This window comes from Folsomia candida, unplaced genomic scaffold (genome assembly GCF_002217175.1).
Source record: "Folsomia candida strain VU population unplaced genomic scaffold, ASM221717v1 Fcan01_Sc001, whole genome shotgun sequence".
Taxonomy (NCBI): domain Eukaryota; kingdom Metazoa; phylum Arthropoda; class Collembola; order Entomobryomorpha; family Isotomidae; genus Folsomia; species Folsomia candida.
The window spans coordinates 14,869,910-14,889,222 of record NW_019091193.1 but is presented as its reverse complement, the minus strand read 5'-3'; the positions used below and the strand labels follow the sequence as shown (position 1 = coordinate 14,889,222).

General features: G+C 38.2%; 2 protein-coding genes and 1 long non-coding RNA gene across 3 annotated transcripts in view; 1 reads left to right on the top strand and 2 right to left on the bottom strand.

Annotated features, from left to right (window-relative positions):
* Positions 1 to 4,031, bottom strand: part of LOC110842981 (zwei Ig domain protein zig-8) — an 84,899-nt gene extending 80,868 nt beyond the window's left edge. Inside the window, exon 1 of the mRNA XM_035846572.1 lies at positions 1,052 to 4,031. Coding sequence (XP_035702465.1) covers positions 1,052 to 1,142 — 91 coding nt within the window. The 5' untranslated portion in view covers positions 1,143 to 4,031. The remainder of the gene's footprint in view (positions 1 to 1,051) is intronic.
* Positions 4,032 to 4,588: 557 nt separating this feature from the next.
* Positions 4,589 to 7,428, bottom strand: LOC118433819. Its single transcript, XR_004833592.1, has 2 exons — positions 7,288 to 7,428; positions 4,589 to 6,175 (listed from the first exon to the last, which is right to left on the bottom strand). It is a non-coding gene; the product is annotated as an uncharacterized LOC118433819 (long non-coding RNA).
* A 5,009-nt stretch (positions 7,429 to 12,437) lies between these two features.
* Positions 12,438 to 17,455, top strand: LOC110863300 (bacillopeptidase F). Its single transcript, XM_022112574.2, has 11 exons — positions 12,438 to 12,916; positions 13,011 to 13,175; positions 13,312 to 13,409; positions 13,471 to 13,535; positions 15,684 to 15,773; positions 15,883 to 15,963; positions 16,059 to 16,098; positions 16,161 to 16,237; positions 16,308 to 16,389; positions 16,470 to 16,609; positions 16,671 to 17,455. Exons 1-11 carry the CDS (start codon positions 12,572 to 12,574, stop codon positions 17,150 to 17,152), a joined length of 1,665 nt encoding a protein of 554 aa, XP_021968266.1. The 5' UTR covers positions 12,438 to 12,571; the 3' UTR covers positions 17,153 to 17,455.
* Positions 17,456 to 19,313: the final 1,858 nt, after the last annotated feature.

The following is a 19,313-nucleotide window of genomic DNA, read 5'->3' as shown; positions in this document are numbered from 1 at the left end:
GCAGCGTGTCCGACTGGATTCACTGCCGCCGCCGGAATGTGATAGATTTATGAGGCAACATGAATGCATGTATTTTAAAACAAGGTTAAAACACGACTGTACTTGACACACCAGCCAACTTTTCAACCTCCATTTATGCATGTATACCAGTTACTTTTTTCAGCTCTGCCAGCTTAATAAAAGTTAAGAGAAGCATACATACGTACATATTTATATATCCATAATTTGGCATTCTTATCGCATGCAGATAAAAATCTATCTGTGTGCATCAAACATAAGTGAGTATTGAGACATTTTAAATGCAAGTGCACTAAATTAAACTGACTACTCAGGTTAGATAACATAATTAACCCGTATGAAGTAATATAAATGGCTCTTAAATACTGCACCATACAAAAAAAGTGATTCATACGCTGAGGTTTATTGAGGAAAACACACCCCATCTATAATTATTTGTATAATTGCGTATTTCCACAGTCTATGTAGTTGGGAGTCAATATACCTCAGTTATTTAGATAACGTTACGCAAAACTATGTAAATATTACAACGGGAGGGAGAGAAAGTCGTGCCAGCTGCTTTCGTGATTGCAGTAATAGCACTCTAACATTATCACAAAACTTGAGGGGAAACAAATTCCAGAATACATTGACTTTCCACAGCCTTAATTTCCTGACACGGGACACGCACGTCTGGGAAAGTGCATTTGAGTTAGATACACCAAATACTTAGAAAACACCAGCGGTGCCAATTTTTCTTGAAAATCATAATAATTATAATGTCGTTGGTTTATTCCATAAATTGAGGAAAGGGTTTGAAACACCAGCAACAAAGTTAGCAAGCTCCTATGCACACAAACACGTTTGGTGCGTACTTAGCAGAGCATATGTCTCAATTAAACACGGACTCATGCAATATAAATATATGGCTATTGGTATAAAACATAAATAAATAAAATTTAGAATTTTTTTTTTAATTTTAAAGATGTCCGACAATAGTCGTCATGATTTAAATCTAATGTTTCAAGGGAGTATATACGAGTAGTGTACGAACCTGTTGGTTTCCACTGAGACGCAGCCGAGAAGATGATGAGGAAGAGAAGCGACCGAGTGACTCCACAAGATTTGAAAATGGACCGAGACATGATCGAGCAGGATTCTCTTACAAAGTTTCAAGACTTGAAATGACGATTTTGCTGTGAAATGGGAATTTAGGCGACGGGGTTGTGGTTATCGGTTAAATGTGGAGGAATTGCTCGAGTTTCCAGCGGAGAAAGTCAAGAGTCAGATATTTTTGAGGAAGCGAAAAGCTTTCATTGATTTTGATGATGTCTTGAAAAGCGTGTCTACGGTTCACCTTGGGTCGATCTTATGAATAGGAGGGGCGTGATGCTGGATAGAATACTGGATTTGTTCTATTAATATTTTAAGAGATTTGGCCACTGGAGGGAATGAGATTGAAGCAGAACGAGTCTATAATGTGGTCCTGCACCACACGGCCCAAAGTTTAATTCTGTCCTGATTCCAGCACCCACCAGGCTTTGTTGTGCTCTTGGTCGGAAGTCGGACCAAGTGTCGCGAATCTCGATGGAATGAAAGTTTTGAGTTTAAGTTGATCTGGGTTGATGGGCTGTCAACTTAATTCGAATTATTAATGAGACAATCCGTCCCAATTGTTTAAGACTTTAACTTTTAACTTGACACTACAATTTGTCTTGCACCAGGCACCACCAGTTCGAGTCACTACTCCTGTCCCTTTTTATTAAGAGAAAACTCCTTTCCCCTTTCAAGCTGAGATTGCTCCTTTGTGTTGCGAGACGCTGGACCAGTCCTGTTGTCCCAATCCGAGGGACACAGACTTTATATTCTTTTCACGGAATATAGGATAGGCGCACAACATGCACTCTATTACTGGAAATGGGCTTGAGATACGAAGCCGCAAATTTGTAGTTTCCTACACTTACGCTCATTTGGATTTCGCCAGAAAATGATTGTATGGAATTCAGTAGCCATCTCTTTCGCTCTATTTTACACAATTTTATTGGTAATGAGACAAGACAGTTACAAGAGTAGAATACCAATGAAAATCTGAAATAGGTGAAAGAAAACAGAGGTTACTCGATATTGCTGTGAAAGGAATCCCGTAAATTTTTATGACCACCAAAAAGTGCACTAAATGTTACGATTTATGATTTGAGATATAGTTGACAGTGTGTCACCCACTACTACGCCCCAACAACACGAGTTGCTGAGGTTTCATGCAGGCTGCAAGGGAAAAGTCCAGGGCACTAATAGCAATTATTAATAATGGTAATGGATTTCTGTCAAAACTGCCCTCTGTTTCATTTGCTGGTTTTGGTGGGTCCCGTCGCTCCCGATTTGGTCACTCACTTTACCAATGTACTAGAAAGAGCTGGTCTAAGCTCAACTTTCTCTCTTGTTTAAACACACTCATACATCAGCGGATATTTATTTCCGGTCCAACGACTTTAACTTATTTTTGATGTCCTAAATGATGATCATGCTAGTCGATCACAACGTGTGCCAATTTATCCACTACTACTCTTTCTGTTGTTGACTTTTCTCGTGCTCACTCGTCCCACGACTTTGGTTAAATTTTCCTTTATACTAGCAACTCTGTGTGGATCACTTTGACGCAAGTTACTTTTTTTACAACTGCTACTTATTGAGTTTAACGTTTCCAATCGTCTGAATGTCAATTTCCAGGCATTAGAAATTCAAGCTGAAAAGACAACACTGAATCTTCAGAGCTTATATGATGATTTGTGCTGGTACGTGTTTGCATTCCTTCCCCCAAGTTGTACAATTGATTGTTAAACTCTTGAAAGTTTTTTCCTAACCACTCACTCTTGTTGAACAAAAGTATTTGGACGTTGGTTTATTTGTACATTACTTTATGAAGCCATGCTGACAACTTTTCATGTATGTAGAGGGCGATCTTTCACGTCAATTTAAGTATTTTGTGCGGCGTGTGCTTTGAAAGAATTTCTCTCGGTTTGAGTGAGTCTTGTCCGCCAGTTTGGAATTATAATAGTTCAATTTCTCTTCTGTATACTCATGTCCCTCTGGACTACAACCCACAAGACACGAAATAAACAAAAAAGACAAAGCTTCGACAGTCGTCTAGGTGTCCACTCAACTTCAACGCAAATAAGTTGTTAAAATCCCCTTCAGTGGCGTCCACTTCTTTCTGATCCGGAACTATTTGTAACGTACTTCACGGAGCGAGATGAGATTATAAAATTGAAGGAGGAAGGGTTTTTTAACTCAGTTTAGTTAGCTGTTGTGCGTTGAATTATATTGTATGTGAAAGTTGCACATAAATATATTTTGTTGGTTTTTTGGGTGCACGAGAGACCCTTTTTGGTAGATTGCATTAGTTTGTTTGACTTTTAGACGAGAGAGTTACTTTTGTAGAAGCTACATAAATAGTAGAACTACTCACTTGGTTGTATGTACTAACAAAGCACGAATGTCCACATCGAAAATCCGGATTGACGGTCAATTTCACTTAAATTCTGCCCTCCTCTTTGGTTGGTTTCCACCGTGCTTAGTTCTCTTCCCCTCAACTCACTTTCACCATCACTTTGCATTAGTGGGACCCAAAATATTGGAGTTGACTGGACCAACGGTGCAAAACCAATCTGGAGACTGATTCCTATTGTTTCTCTCCTTTTTCTATAATGCTGCTGATGGGTTGAAGCAAATGTGTGGGAGAGCTACCGATAGGCAAAACTCTTTCTTTCAAGATTTACAGAGAAGAAACTTTACTCTTGTTTCTGCTTGAGAAGGTCAAACTGAATTAAACCGCTGTGAGCGTCTTGTTCATATCATCAACTCGACGTTTGTTGAATTAATAGAAAGTAAATCTCGAGGAGAAAGTCGTCAATTATTATACTTTGCGTGTATGGTGATGCACTCGCACTGTATGCACATCGTGTGCTTAGAAGAGAGGTGAACTAGCCAACTGTCAACCAACGGGTTCAGAGCTCAAAGTTGCACTGACTGGCTTCGACGGTTGTGTTGGAGCAAGACTTGTGCTTCCTACCCGGGTTTCGGAATTTCATGCTCGGCTCCCGTCTTTTCTTATGAGAGAACCCAACAGTCTCAAAATGAGCCATGGTGGGAGAAAGACGAGACTAGATGATGCCACACCATTGGTTCCCATTGCATACATGAAACGGCACGGGCTGCGAGCACTGCTGGATGCCTCGTTTGAGTGACGTTAGCGAGGTGTTGGGAGTATGAAAGTCTGTTATTGGAGAAAGGGGAACGTTTCGCGTAGCTGCAAAAGAGAAGTTTCATTTATGTTTTTTCACCAATGCCCAATAAGACCATTTACCTCATCAAATGTATATGGATTTATATTGGTATTATTGTCTGTATGAGTTACAAGCATGATCGAAGCTTTACCTATAAAACATTGATATAAATTGTAAAAGGTCATCCACACAAATTAAAGTTGTACAACCATATCCCATTCCATTGATTGGCATGTTTCAAACTTCATAAATCTAATAAGACCACTTGGCTCGAGGGAGATCAATAAAGTTTTACGAGACTTGTAGAATGATGGCTTAATCAAAACACAAATATGTCAGGCTTTATTGGCTTTTGCGATCTTTAGTACCTAATTGCGTGCCAAATAAATCTTAATTCCCTTAAATGCATGACACGATAATTATGTATAAATATAAGTCATACATATGTTAAGTATAATTTGTTTAAAAAATTATAGAAATATACAAAAATATACAAATGTATCAAATACATGTCTTTATATTACCTCACTTTGTGGAATTCAGATGTACTTACAAGTATAAAGTTGCGTATGTATTCATATTAAAAACAAGAAATGGCATTATTAAGAAATTAATTATTTTAGTAACGGCAGTAATCAATAACTTCGCCTTCCGGTACAATCCAAGTTTACGTACCATATTTAGAATATTGTGCCAATCATGCTATGTAGTCCATAAAAGGAGGAAGGCAGAGTCTGCAAACATCTACACCCGTTACAAAGTTTCATTTGTTTACTAAAGACGCTCAAGTATTAAATAACATTCAAATAAAGTAACGGAAAGAAAGTTTGAAAAGACGGGCGGGGAACGTCGTTCATTTCTTGGTGAAAGGCGTTCAGCAACCCAACTACTCTCGGTAATCTTATAGGTGTCGAATTTCTCTACATAATATCCACCGAAAGTACAAACTTTTAAGCAGTCAGACAAGTTTCACTGCTATGGATATTCCTACTCTTGCAATGTGGGCGAATGGTTGACTCATGCTGCACAGTTCTCAACATGGGTCAGTACATAAGTAAAAAATAAAATAAAATGTATGAAGCTGGAAATAAAAACCCTAAAACTTGAAGTGCACTTATTTAGTATGTTGGAGACAGATCTATCTGCATATACAAATATATAGATGTACAAATACCTATATTTGACCATGTGAGCATGCATGCATACATATAATTTATCCAGTAATAATCTCTCGATAGAGTTGGTTTGACATCGAATTAAGTTTAGTGAAACACAAGTTAGAGTCATTTGTCTAAATATTTTTGAGCATTTTCAATTAGTTATAATAATTTTAATAATAATTTTACAGAAAATCAAAGATTGGGAGCATTATACATCTGTGCATACATGTATAACATTTCGGGTTTATAAAACTTTTACTAATTTACAGAGAAAATAAAATATATGGCTCTGCACACGTCGAGCCAGTTGGAAAGCAAGTAAAGTCGCACAGAATTCTTTTCCCCAACAACCCTTCCGGTGACAATGGTGTTAACCAAGCAAGTTAACCAAGCCAACACGACTTGCTGCTGGATATGTACGTACGACGAGGACGAGGAGGACGACTTTCTCCCACTGCTTCAACTTTCACTTTGTGCAAACACAACGTTGGAGAGAGTCAACCTTGTGGCGCATGATCTTGTTCCTTTCTCCAACAGTTTCTTCGATTCTCTCCTCCGTAGAAATTCGAGGTTTACCTCCCAACCCATTCCTATTTCCTACTACGTACGTACAACGTAGGCTGCTGCTGCATGGGCTGCATTTCTCTGGTGATGATTGTAGAGTGGGAAAGAGGAGAACACATAACCACTGTTATTACCCTCGACTCTGAATACCCCAACTTCAATTTCAGAGCCCTAATAGTCGTAATACAGAAAACAAATTACAAATTAGAGCGTGTACACTGTCATCTAATATTATATGAGGATCCACTGCGACCATTTTGCCCTATCTGTTATTCTAATGCGTATTCATGGTGTGTGGAGGCGAGGGAAAGTCTCTGCAGAGAGAGCGCGGCTGCTGATATGATGGTGTTATGATAATTCGACAGCAGCCCAAGCACTTTGCCAGAGCCCTGCAGTGTACAAAACATGGGTGACGGCCACTGTTGCAACCAGCCCTTTTCGTTCGAGATTGTGGAATGAATTGTAAATTTGAGTTGTGAACCTAATTTGAAATAGTGGCTCAAACATGGGGTACAAATGTATTTGCATTCATTTGGATGCCTGGTTGGTGAATGAAGGCGTTTCAGCCCGTGATGATGTCATAAAGTCAGTTCCGTTCCAGGCTGAACTTTTTGGCACTGGGCTCGCATTTTTGTCCCAGCCACCCAACAATGTAAATGGTCTCATTTGGACACAAAGAACAAGTTCGCTCCCACGATTGTTACGTTGCTCCAGCATTTGTTACTCTGACATGATATGGTGCATATAGTCTTTCTGCTCTTTCTTCTGTGATTAGAGGGCTCGTGGTGCAAAGTTCGTTGGCCCACGAGCCCAATAAATGCGGAGAGTGGCCAAAGTTTGCCCAAAGTTATCATTGCATACTTACTTGCTTTGTATGACAAAGTTATTGTGTATGGTGCGGTGTTGGATTTATTACTTTTGATGCAACAGAGGCTCTGCAGTTGTAATATTTTTCCGTGTTGTTGTTGGTCGCAACGTTCAAGAAGTCGAAAAAGTCACATATGGTGAAACTCTCGTTATTAATGTAGAAACGGGGTTCATAACTCAATTAAAGAGAGACCCAGACCTTACGGCTGGCAACTGAATTTGTCACAAAGACTTTGGGATTCGGAACTAATTAGTAGCGGAATATAAATTGAAACTGGAAATCCTGTCACATGGATTTTGTTGAGTGCGGTTGAGAATTATTTTTGAGGAGCCAAGTCATGTAGAACAAATGCACGTTTGAGGGGTGGATGAGAATGATTTATGCAAAACAGCAGGCAAAGACTTGTTAAACCTACCGTAAGAATCTTGTTCCTGTGTCACTCATGCAGAATTTCAACGCTTTTCTATTCTATCGTTTTTAACGGGTCTTGTACAAATCAAACTTGAAGACAAGTCACTTGCCATCTAAAAATGTGTATTGCATATGTGTAAAAATTCTCCGTTGTGAAAATGTGATTCTGAGCGCTGTCAACAAATAAATTTAAATGGGGTGCAGGCTCACGTACATATGCTAAAAATTCGTGAACCATCCCAATAAGGTTAGTCACTTGATGAACGTTATGTTATGGCATGAAGCTACTAATTATACTCCAACCTGAACTATATATGTAAATTCTAATCTGATGGCAACATTGGGCATTGAAAAGGCGGTTGGTCTGTTTCCTTTGCATGGAGAGTTAAGCTTTCCTGAAAAGTCCTCTGTCTGTGGACATTTGGCAATACTGGTTTCGGATTTGTGGGGAGTTGGTTGGTAATTTTGACGTGAGTATTAAATGATTCAGTTTCACTGGGCGACATTTGGATTTAAACTGCTTAACTAAAGCATGAAATTGCAGGAATTGAATAGAAGCAACAACATGAACGTCTATTACGCTACTGCAAACACATCATGTTCTTTCAGCCTGAACTGATTCAATGAATGGTTAGTTCATTAGGTATTCCCACCATTTCCTACTTTGGGAAATTGAATTGCCGGATTTTGTGCGACACAAACCTCGACATAGTTCCGGAGAATTTAAATTATGCTCACAAGTTGCAATTTGATTTGACTTCAATTTTATAATGCATACATACGCGTCATGTTGTTCTACTTTTAAGGAACCTACATGCATAGGTTTCGGTGTATTCAGTTTTCTGCACTGGATGAAACACGGTCCCTCGGTAAAGTTTGAGTTATTTATTTACCAACAACGTAACGAGATTCGGATTTTCCTGTAATTTTACATAAGTAGAATTTATATCTAGTTTCCTAACACTGTAATTAATTGTCCCCTAGTGCAACCTATTTTTGGTAACTGAGATTCACCTGTCTAAAGAGATATGCAAAGATACATGTTTCACTTTCAATACGATATGAACTCAATGTTACAGCTGGATATTTGGTGTCACAATTTTTTGCAGAGACTTTTTTATTTTTGACACGGATTGAAAGAAACTTATTTTTGTTTATGGATAATTTTTCTGGCTAAACAAAAGCGTATCATCTGATATTGTCAGACCTTTTGTGTACATCGAAATTTGGAAGCAATAATGACTAAGATTTGTCTGGAGTAATCGAATTTACGAATGTAGAAATAATTTGGTGAAACAGATCAAAGAGCTGCATGATCATGCATTTAGCTTGATCTGGTCTGGACACATGGACACACACACTGACTGAGAAAGAAGGCTGATGCAGTGAACGGGAAATTTACCAGAAATGTAATCATGCCAGTTTACTGAGTCCATTTTTGGTAGAATAGACAATTTTGAGAGAACCACACGCAGGGTTCATCTACAGCCGTGGGTGGATTGATGAGTTGATCCCCAGGCTCTAACAAGCCACACTAGTGACCACTCACTCAAACACTTCTGGAATTCTTTCACCTCAATAACCTTCTTAATAATATAAGTGCGATGTGTTTATTTCTTGTTTCTAGTTTTGAGCAATAAGACCACTTCACAATTTCTACGTATGTATCAACTTGCGGCTACTTATTATGGGTGCAGAAGTTCCAATAAATTACTTTCTTTGTACCACAAAGTAGTAGCATATAAGTATTCCTTCGACCTCGAATAGTTTCCAACAAGTAATATCTACGTATACCAAAAGCATTACCAAATACAAAGTTTTAATATTCAAAGTAGTACTTTTATATAACTGATATAAACTCTTGTACTTTAAGCACTATCAATATTTTATGGAAAAGTTTACGGCGAAACGATAGTGAAGAATTTCAAGACAGACCACCCTTGGTCTATGCACTATCTGCACTATCTGTATTTCACTATCTGCATTTATTCATCATACTTAAGATTTGTAGTAAAAGCTATTATACACCGGTAACTTTTGCACATTTTGCTTCATTGAAACAAATGTCCTTTATCTTGGTTAGACAGCTAGAAAATTACATCAAGGTCAAAATCCAAACGCATAAACTTTGTAACGTTTTACTAGATGGTTACAACAGAGTTGGTCAGTATTTTGTTGACTGACCAAATTAAAATACGAAAGCAGACATATAATATATCAGAGTTACACTCCATTGCTTTCGGACGTTTGACGTTTAGAATATGTCATATTATTGAATGTCCGGACATTCCCAGGATCCTGCATAAAAAATGCAAACTTGATTTAAAATAGTTTGCACCAACGACCCCACTCGACCTAGATGACCCCCACCTGTCAACCACTTGATCGATTTTACCCATGTTGAAACTTGATTTCTCACTTTCCCCCACTACATGTTGAGAACTAAACTATTGTGAATTTTTTAGTTAGAATATATATTTGTCTGTAATTTGATTAACAGATTTAAAGCAATCTAATCGACGATACACATTGAACATATACAAAAGCTTTGTTATTGAGTCAGTAGATCTGTAGATTGAGTATAAATTAAAACTTGCCTTTCTGTAGTTGCTACCCCTTTGTCCCGAAGGATGATCCTTATTCAAACACAGGCAAACAGAACAGTAGCTAAATATGCAAGTACTCGAATCTCATCCTCTACTTTATTATGTGTCACGGATTTTTCGATACCCAATAACGGAAAGTTTGAACTTTCCGTTAATCCATTAAACTCACATCCTTCAGGGGAAAGTTTAATCCAGAAAATAATGCTTCCAATGGGTTAGAGAGAAGTGAGCCAAAATCGAATGAAAATAAATGACAATGAAGTGCACCCTCACCCCGAGTTGCCTGAGCCGTGCACTAGACAAGAGACAATTGAGAGGAACTAACTGGCGACACGCTTGATTAGAAACATTTCAATTTTATGCTATAGATGGTCTAAAAAGGCCACGTGCCATTTTAGGGACGTTTCCGTTATTCTGACAATGAGACATGAGGGTAGGAAATAAGTGTTTGAATATTTTACAAATTACCAAACCTTTTGTTCAGCAGGAAGGGAGAACGTACATGGAACTACTTACTCAAAACCTCTTCCGGATTAAAAAAATACACTAACTAAATAGTGTAGAAATATATATACATTCAGTTGGAAATGGAATTTTTTTTTGAAATTTTCAGATACAAAATATCGTTATTTCTTTTCAGTCGTCTCAGGATTAAGACATGGTCTTTTGACCCCAGCGAAATGTGTTGAGCCAATTAAGTAGCTAACCCGAAGAAAGTAACCGCACATATATACATACGTAGACTAGCTCAGCAAGGGCTTCGTTTTTTCTTGAGTAGCAGCATGATGAAAAAAGCCAGGACAGTGTCGTGAGCGACTCATAAACCGGAACTAACTGCACAAATGATCCTTTAATCATAAGATTATCACTGAAGGTGAAGAGGATGGCGATGGTGGAAATAAAAAAGTTTTAAGGTGATCAACCCAAGGTGGCTGAAATGCTTGGAGATTTTTCTAAAGGTTTTTAATGGACAAAGTTGTTTGGCTCGGATGGAAAGTCAGCAGCGTAATACCAACAATCTCCTGACTATTATGTCTGTCTGTTATTTTTGAGCTGAGGACCAAGAAAGTTGAAGTGAGATGAAGAAAGTAACCATCTGGAATCTAAGGGAAGGAATTTTCCTCATGTACACTTGAGGCTGGCTGCGTGCTGCGTTGTGGTGGGATTCCTATATAGCCAGAGATCAACACGACTTTCTGTCAGTAATATATGTAGTGGGTTGGTTGGTTTATGTGTTTTTATTCCACGTGAACTTGGCTTTCCACCTCCGTACCTGTCCTCTCGAGTCTGATAAAGCACTCGACTTTGGCGAGAGTTGTAACATATATCATATGAAATAATGATAAAATGGTTGAATCAGACAGATAGAACTTGGATGTTCTGTAACCTGTTTTCTTTCCCGACTTTTTAATAGTACGTTGTAAGTATGTATACCAACAAAAAGAGTTCTGGAGAGTTGATGATGTACTACTCGTGGATATTTTACTGCGGGTACCGGGTAAAGCGGTTATTATATTATCATCAAGTCTCCACAGTGCACCTAATATAGTTATCTCAAGCACGGTGGCAGATAGATAAGTAGAGATATATGTAGGCCTAGGAGAAGAAAAACTCTCTCCTCCTCCAGTTCTCCAGGTTGTTCTGGTCTGCTAGAGAGCAATGATTGCTTTCGGAGAGTAATGAGTTCTTCACTAGATTAATAATACTCCAACGCATCACTGAAAATCAAAGAGATTGAGCAACTTGCGAAAATGCGATTTTTCCTTACCTTCCGGAAATAACTTTATTTTTTTCTATTTCTGACAAAAAGTATCCCCTTTATACCCACACTCTAGAATTCGAAACTTGATAAGTAGGTGAACGTTGGTAGCTGCGTATTTGTACAAATATGTACATACAAGCTACCTTAATTAGCTTGTTCATGCATTCATTATAGGAATCAACGTGATATGACATATATACAAATGTACATAAGTAACAAGCTGTATTGCTGAATAATTATGCCTTCCTCAGAAAAATTTCATCAGAAACTGTGCGAACAGATCAGATTTTGGTTAGATGGATTAAATATCAATTAAACTCTAAATATTAAAGTCACGGTCAACGCAATAATGACTTTATCTTTTGGGAAATTTAGTCAAATAAAATAACCGCATCGTTGTGAGCAGAAACAGAAGAGTCTTAGCTCTGCAGAGTATGACGGTGGTCAGCTATCAGCTACATACATAAACATGAGAAATTACTTATCAACATGTTTCATAGCAAATCTGCCATGCACTGGTAAAATTCCACTTAAGTAGATTGATTGACCTATCATACACAATGACTTGAAGTCAAATTGTTGTGATTCGGAAACTTCAGCTAATTAACGTTTTAATCCATCCTTCTGAACTGAAGAGGATTGATGTTTTTGAACTTGTAATGCGTCATAATTTTAATAAACAATACTTTCAATTCATCATCTGTCATGTCATATCAGGATAACCAACAAGCCTCTCATTGTCATTTTTTGTGCTGACTGATAAAGTTAGCAGGAGAATTAAGGACTTGGAAACTCGCTCACTTTATACTTGTCCGATAAATGATGTAAATTTTATGTTCAGTGTCAGGGGTGAACATTAAATTATTCTGACACTCGACATTTCCTAGTGCGTAAGAAAGGTTTACTAGACGGTAGAAAAAATGTTGCGAATTTTGATAATTTCGCTCGGCATCCTTGGGATCCAAGGAATGGAGAGCAAAATTGATTTTTCATTGCTAGAGTCCTCTGAACCTGCGGATATATTGATTTCATTTGGTCAGATTCCGTCAAGTATCTATAGGTCCAACAATGCTCGGATCTCTCGCACCAATCACATCTCCAACATGGTATCATCTCTGAAAAGCCACAGCAGTGATTCTCAGAACGATGTGACTGACTTTCTTCAAAAAGAGCGTATTCCATTCGAACAATTGTGGATTACTAACCAAATTGTGATCAAACGATGCTCCCAGGGAATTATGCGAAAACTTAGCGAATTTCCGTTGGTATTGTAACAATTTTTCATGTAGAGCAAGTAGCTTTGCCTATATAATAATTTTATATGCATGATCTAAGCTTTTCGTATGCAAACTAACGTAGGTCTCCAGAATCAGTGAGGACGTTCATTATCCCCTCGATGAACCCCAGTTCCCGGTCCAAGTATCTGGTACAAAAATTGGGGACACGCCAGAGTGGGGGATTTCGATGGTTAAGGCCCCAGAAGCAAATTCTTTACTTTCCGAAGTTCTTGGATCAGATGATGGAGTAAGTAATTTCAGATGACCAATGACTGTTAAATGAGGTGCTGATTAACAGTCATCCTAACAAATCCAAAAAACACAGTACGCTTAAATGGTTTTGCTCAAGTGTGATACCATGCAATGAACATTGTATTTTACAGACCGTAGACCTACCAGAGATTCGCGTAGTTGTGATTGATACTGGGATTCTTCACACCCATGAAGCAGTGAGAAATAATTTCTTGGGAACTTATGGATGGTACGACAAGAAAATTTCACGAACAACAACTCCATTCTGATTTTATCCTTTTATTCTGCAGGTATGACCCTTCTAATGGACGACTAGACCCCTACGACGATAACGGACATGGAACTCATGTAACAGGTAGATTATTATCTACTATATAATATACAGACCTTCCTCCAATAAGTTAGATTTAAATGCCTACGGTTAGCATTCGCGAAGCCCATCGTTTAAAGTAATATTTTCCGCTTTGCATTGATAACATTGATAGCGAGATTGAAACGAGATGGTTCGTTTCGACAATGTTATTGCGAGACAAACCGTCGCGACGCGTCGCGATCGGAACACTGGAGTTCAAAGACCTTAAACAAAAAATATAAAATTGCTAATAATAATTCGCATTATTGTGTTTCTAATATTTCGTGTAACTCTAAATATAAAACCTACTCCAAGCAACTTCGCGGGGCCTTTTAAGACGGCATTATTACATAAAAGCCAGACTCTAATGAACGATTGGCATATAATTTTTAGCCCGAACTAGGGCTTATGTAATCGACCTGTCCGTCTGTCTGTCTTTCCATAACTCTCGAAGGAGTAGGCTGATTTTTACCAAATTTGATACAGACATGCATCTGGGCAACGACCGAGTTCGAAGATGGGTATTAGTGTTTCTCACGGGTCGGGTTCTTGCAAATCCGAAACCCGAACCCGATACTACTGATCCGAAACTTGAGGGCAACCCGAACCCGAAGAACCCGAAACCCGTTTGCAAGGATCCGAACCCGAACTGGCGGATCAAATCCGAAACCCGAACCCGAAAAACCGAATATATTTTAACTTTAAGGGGTGACTGGCTTTTTAGCCTAAAGATTTCAAACAAACAATACTTCTGTAAATATGACCGAGGAATTATAATTAAGCACATTTCTGCATAAGTACATAACGCATTTTAAAATGTGAATCTTAATTCCTCGACCATAATAATGCAATCTCAAAAAATCGACCATGGATAATGGCTTTCCGTGACATTCAGAAATTTTTAAATCAGTTGAAAACTGAAAATGATTTTCAGTTTCAAGTTTCCAATATTAAAGTAAGCTCAAGCTAACTATTTAGCAAATTTTTGATAAAAAAATATATTTTATTTCAATATTCAAACCATAACACTAATTGAAGACACTTGTGAAAAGAAGTTACGACAATTAAAAATTTGAATTATTTAATGAATTACTGCAGCATAACCGTCGTAGCAAGTGTGGTTAACACTTTATTTTCTTTTTAATGTTTTCGTATTCGTTGTGGCAAAAAGTTCTTGTTGGTTCGGGTTTCGGGTTCTTAGTCGGAACCCGAACCCGACCCGAACCCGAAATTTTGGGCTCACATTTCTCGGACCCGAACCCGAACCCGAAAGTTTCGGGTTCTGAAATTTCGTATCCGAAGCAGGACCCAAACCCGATCCGAACCCGAAACCCGAAGTAAGAACCCGAACCCGTGAGAAACACTCGATCAAAAAACATTTAGACCAATGAGTGGTACCCTGGACACGATTATCACCTCGAAAGTATCCCTTGTTAGCTAACTTTTAATTTCAAGTTCTTTGATGAGAAGCCACTAATTGTAAGTATTACCGTGCCGGATTTCATGTTTTTAACGCAATTTCTAAAAATAGATATGGATCACCTCTCTCCCAAATTTCACTTCGATATGACGATTTTGAAAAATCAGTATGGGTCACCCCATAGGGTCCATCAAGATTAAAATTGTTCCAACCTAAATTCAGTTTTTCTGTTACAATCCACTAGCAACCTTTGTTCCAAATTTCAACTACGTACTACAAATTTTAGAAATCCGTCGGGTCACCCTATCGGGTCTCCCAGGTTTAAAATTTCTGAAACTCCATTCCAATTTAAACGCTTTGAGGTCAGTCGCAATCTTCATACTAAAATTACTGAAAATTATTACTATAGATATTTTTCAAGCTACAAATATTTTACTTGCACTTAAATAATTTAACCTGCTCTAAAGGTTCTTGGTAGTTAAGGGCAACGCATTTGGATAGTAATGACCCCCACCGGCCAACTACTTGGCCGATCATGCCCATCTCCGAACTCATCCTTACTTTTGACCCGAAGATGAAGTGTGCAAAATTTCAAGTCGATAGCTTTTGTTTAAAGAGAGTTATCGTGCGCACAGACGGACGCACAGACGGACGGACAGACAGACATCTTGGTAAATCTATAAGGCCATCTTAAAAGGCCTAAAACTTGCGTTTATTATTTTTCTATTAAGGAACAATCTGTGGAACTAATGGAATCGGTGTTTTCCCTAACGCCAAGTTTATGAGTTGCAAAGGTTGCGGAGCAAGCTGCGCATCATCAGGTCATACATAAATATAAATAGTATATTTATACATAAATGAATATGTATTAGAAGTATCAATCAAGTATATATCAATATCAATTTATATATATAAATTATTGACCATTAGCGCTTATTGCGTGCGGTCAATTTGCGGTATGTCCTCACTTGAGTGACGGATCCAGTCCTAACTGCTCCTACGCTGCGTCTGGTACGTTTGCCAATTTAAGATATATTATGCATAGTTATATAAATATATATTTATATATTGAATATTATAATGTTAATTTTGTAAACCACTTTTAGTTGTCTCAAACAGTTGGAATGGGGGCCAAGGGCAGACTTGGTAAGGTTTCCTGGTCTCTTTAGTTTTAATAAACATGTTTACGATGTATATTTGCTTTGAAGGTTCGACCCGGTCATTGAGGCGTGGCACTCAGCAGGAATAATACCCGTCGTTTCGTCAGGAAACACTGGACCACCATGTGAGTACCGATAAGAGAATAATGCCGATCTGGTTTAACATGTTTTTCTACAAAATGTTGTATTCCCCAGGTGGAACAGTCTCTTCCCCTGCAGATCGAAATGTAATTGCTGTCGGATCGACTACTAACATTGATTCCATCTCGTACTTCAGGTAAGAATCGCGTTAATTTTTCCATATTTTATTTTCCCTATTGTGTCATTTTGTGATTGTTATTTGTATCAAACATTCAGTGCGGTTGGACCCTCCGTTTTCGGAGAAGTGAAGCCTGACCTTACCGCACCAGGACATGACGTAGTATCAGCGTGGATCACAGGAAATACAGCTTATGCGATGGCATCGGGTACTAGCATGGCTTGTCCTCATGCGACAGGTATGCATACGCACTTGTGATCGGTAATGGTCACCTATGCACATGAACTGGTTCTCTATAGGTTTGATCGCATTGCTGCTCGCATACAAGCCGGACTTGACCTATGCCCAAGTTAAAGAAGCTCTTTTCGGGGGAGCAGACACTGCCAACTTGGTGGCTAGTGGGAGAAACTGTGGGGGAATAAATGAGTCCGAATTTCCAAATAACGTATACGGACATGGGAGAATAAATGCCTTAGAATCACTCAAGGCTTTGATAGAAGCTTACCCCATAACTACCGAACCCCCAACAGAAGAACCAACTACCGAACCCCCAACAGAAGAACCAACTACGGAACCACCTACTGAAGAACCAACTACAGAACCACCCACTGAAGAGCCAATCACAGAAGAACCACCCACAACTCCAACTCCAGGAAATGGTTGCGTTCACGGACCCTTCTGGTTTCCTGATGAAGTAAATGTTCCGAATCTGATTTGCATTTGCCAATCTTCCTGCTCCTCCCAATATTCTTACAACTGTCTCACGGCCGCCAATCCCTAGAGTACATCTGATTTGACCTGAATGCATTATTATAAGTATACATCGACACCCACAGCAATATAATAATTAATTTGCAATCATCACATAATGCCTTGTTCTGTTGTTTCTTACTACTAAAAGCAGAAAATTTAGGGTTTACTGCTAGCACATTTTAAAAGCAAACTGATTGACTCATATAACGCATAAACCTCAACCAATGGAAAGACACCAAGAAAGCAAAAAATTGTGCCCTACATTGTATTGTTCAATGCATACTCACTTTCACTCGAAATAAGTGCATGAAATAAAATTAGTAAATACTGATAGTGATACATATATCACCACAACCTATACATAAATCGCGTATATGTGATTAATGAAACTTTGGTTGGAGTATAAGCTATGCGGTAAAACCGCTGAAAACTCTATTTTTTCAATAATATATTATGGGCAAATTAGAAAGAGAGAAAAAGTACAAAACAAGATGCAGTACCCATTATTTGAAACTAATATTTCGGGGAGAAAATAGGAGCAAATGAGAGGTCACTTTGCCCGACGACTGGTACAGATGGCGAATGCGAATTTGGCAAATTCCGGCCCTCTGATATGCTCCTATTTTCTCCCCGAAATATTAGTTTCAAATAATGGGTACTGCATCTTGTTTTGTACTTTTTCTCTCTTTCTAATTTGCCCATAATATATTATTGAAAAAATAGAGTTTTCAGCGGTTTTACCGCATAGCTTATTTAATTCTTTTCATCTTATCTGATTTATGCCAGCCTTGTGTATGCCAAAAATTAAATTAAAGTTATTATTGTCAACGTCGTTAGGTTGACTGTTCCAAATTTCACCAGTACGATGTAACTTTTTAACATATCTATTTTTATCAACCTTTCTGCGCTTTTGTAGTTTTTTCGGCATTTTTCACACGATTCAGATATGTTAAGCTCGGATTTTATTTCCGTATAAATTTGTAATCACATGTGAAATTCAACTCGTAGACTGGGCGGACTGAATTTCGCGCGCCAGTGGGTACCGTGAGACTTGGCTTTATTTACAGTTAAAAATATAAGAAAAGTATAAATCCCTAACACCACATAATATATAATCAATTAGTATAAAGTAACTTAGAAGTAAAGATAAAGGAAATACAATTAATATAGTACATATGTATGTATGTATGTATGTCTTTATTAATATAGTACATATAATGGTCATGTTCACTTTTGACTTTCATGGTTTAGAAATGGTCCAGAATTCATGTATATCTCACATATAAAATTGTGAAGCATAAATTTTTGCACAACACTCATGATCCTATCCATATTAGATTATACCATCTAAGGTAGTACACGTAACCTTATGAAAAATTAAAATTTCAAACCGTTTAAAAAATCGCGCCATAACTCAGAAACCATGACCGAATTCAAAAAAGTATGTCCTCTGAGGGTCATAAGTTGGACCCTCTCCTACATAATTTTCTTAAGGTCCAAGTCTCTAAAACGTAACGCTTTGGCTGTAGGTCCGCGAACAAATTGACACTTTTAATCACGAAAAATCACACAAATTCGAACTTTGCTCCAAACTGAAGCCTTAATCAAAAAAAAGTTTCAAACTAACGTTGTAGCTGAAGTACTTCTGGACATATTTGTAATTGCATGTATGTCTCTATCATGCACCCAACCCATTTGGGGTAGCTTTTAAGATTTTTGGCGCGAAAAAACGTATTAACGTTGATATCTTTGGTATGGTTCGAGATACTGTAATTCTGAGAAATGTCATTTTAAAGCTCGGTGAGATGTATCCAACGCCGCTTAGTTGAAACCTGTAGGTCAAAACGTTTCGCCATACGAGCGCCCGACATTCTCCATAAGAATTAGGAACAACATACTATATGTTTCTCATATAGCGCGAACTGCCTCACAATGCCCCACATTGCAAGACAGTTGCACTTCATGGGGAAAAAATAGAAAAAACCTATGTAACATCCAGCTCTCAGTCCTTGCGATATAAATACGTAGGTACATTCTCCTCGCTTGCTCGGCATTTGCTCTTCCAGCATTTGTTACTCCCAGGAGATTCGCTTAGGATTAAAGCGAAAGACGTTGAAGAGGTGGAGAAATTTTCTCGAAGCTCGGATGCTGGATGTTGAGAGGTCTGATAGAGAGGAGCAATGCCTATA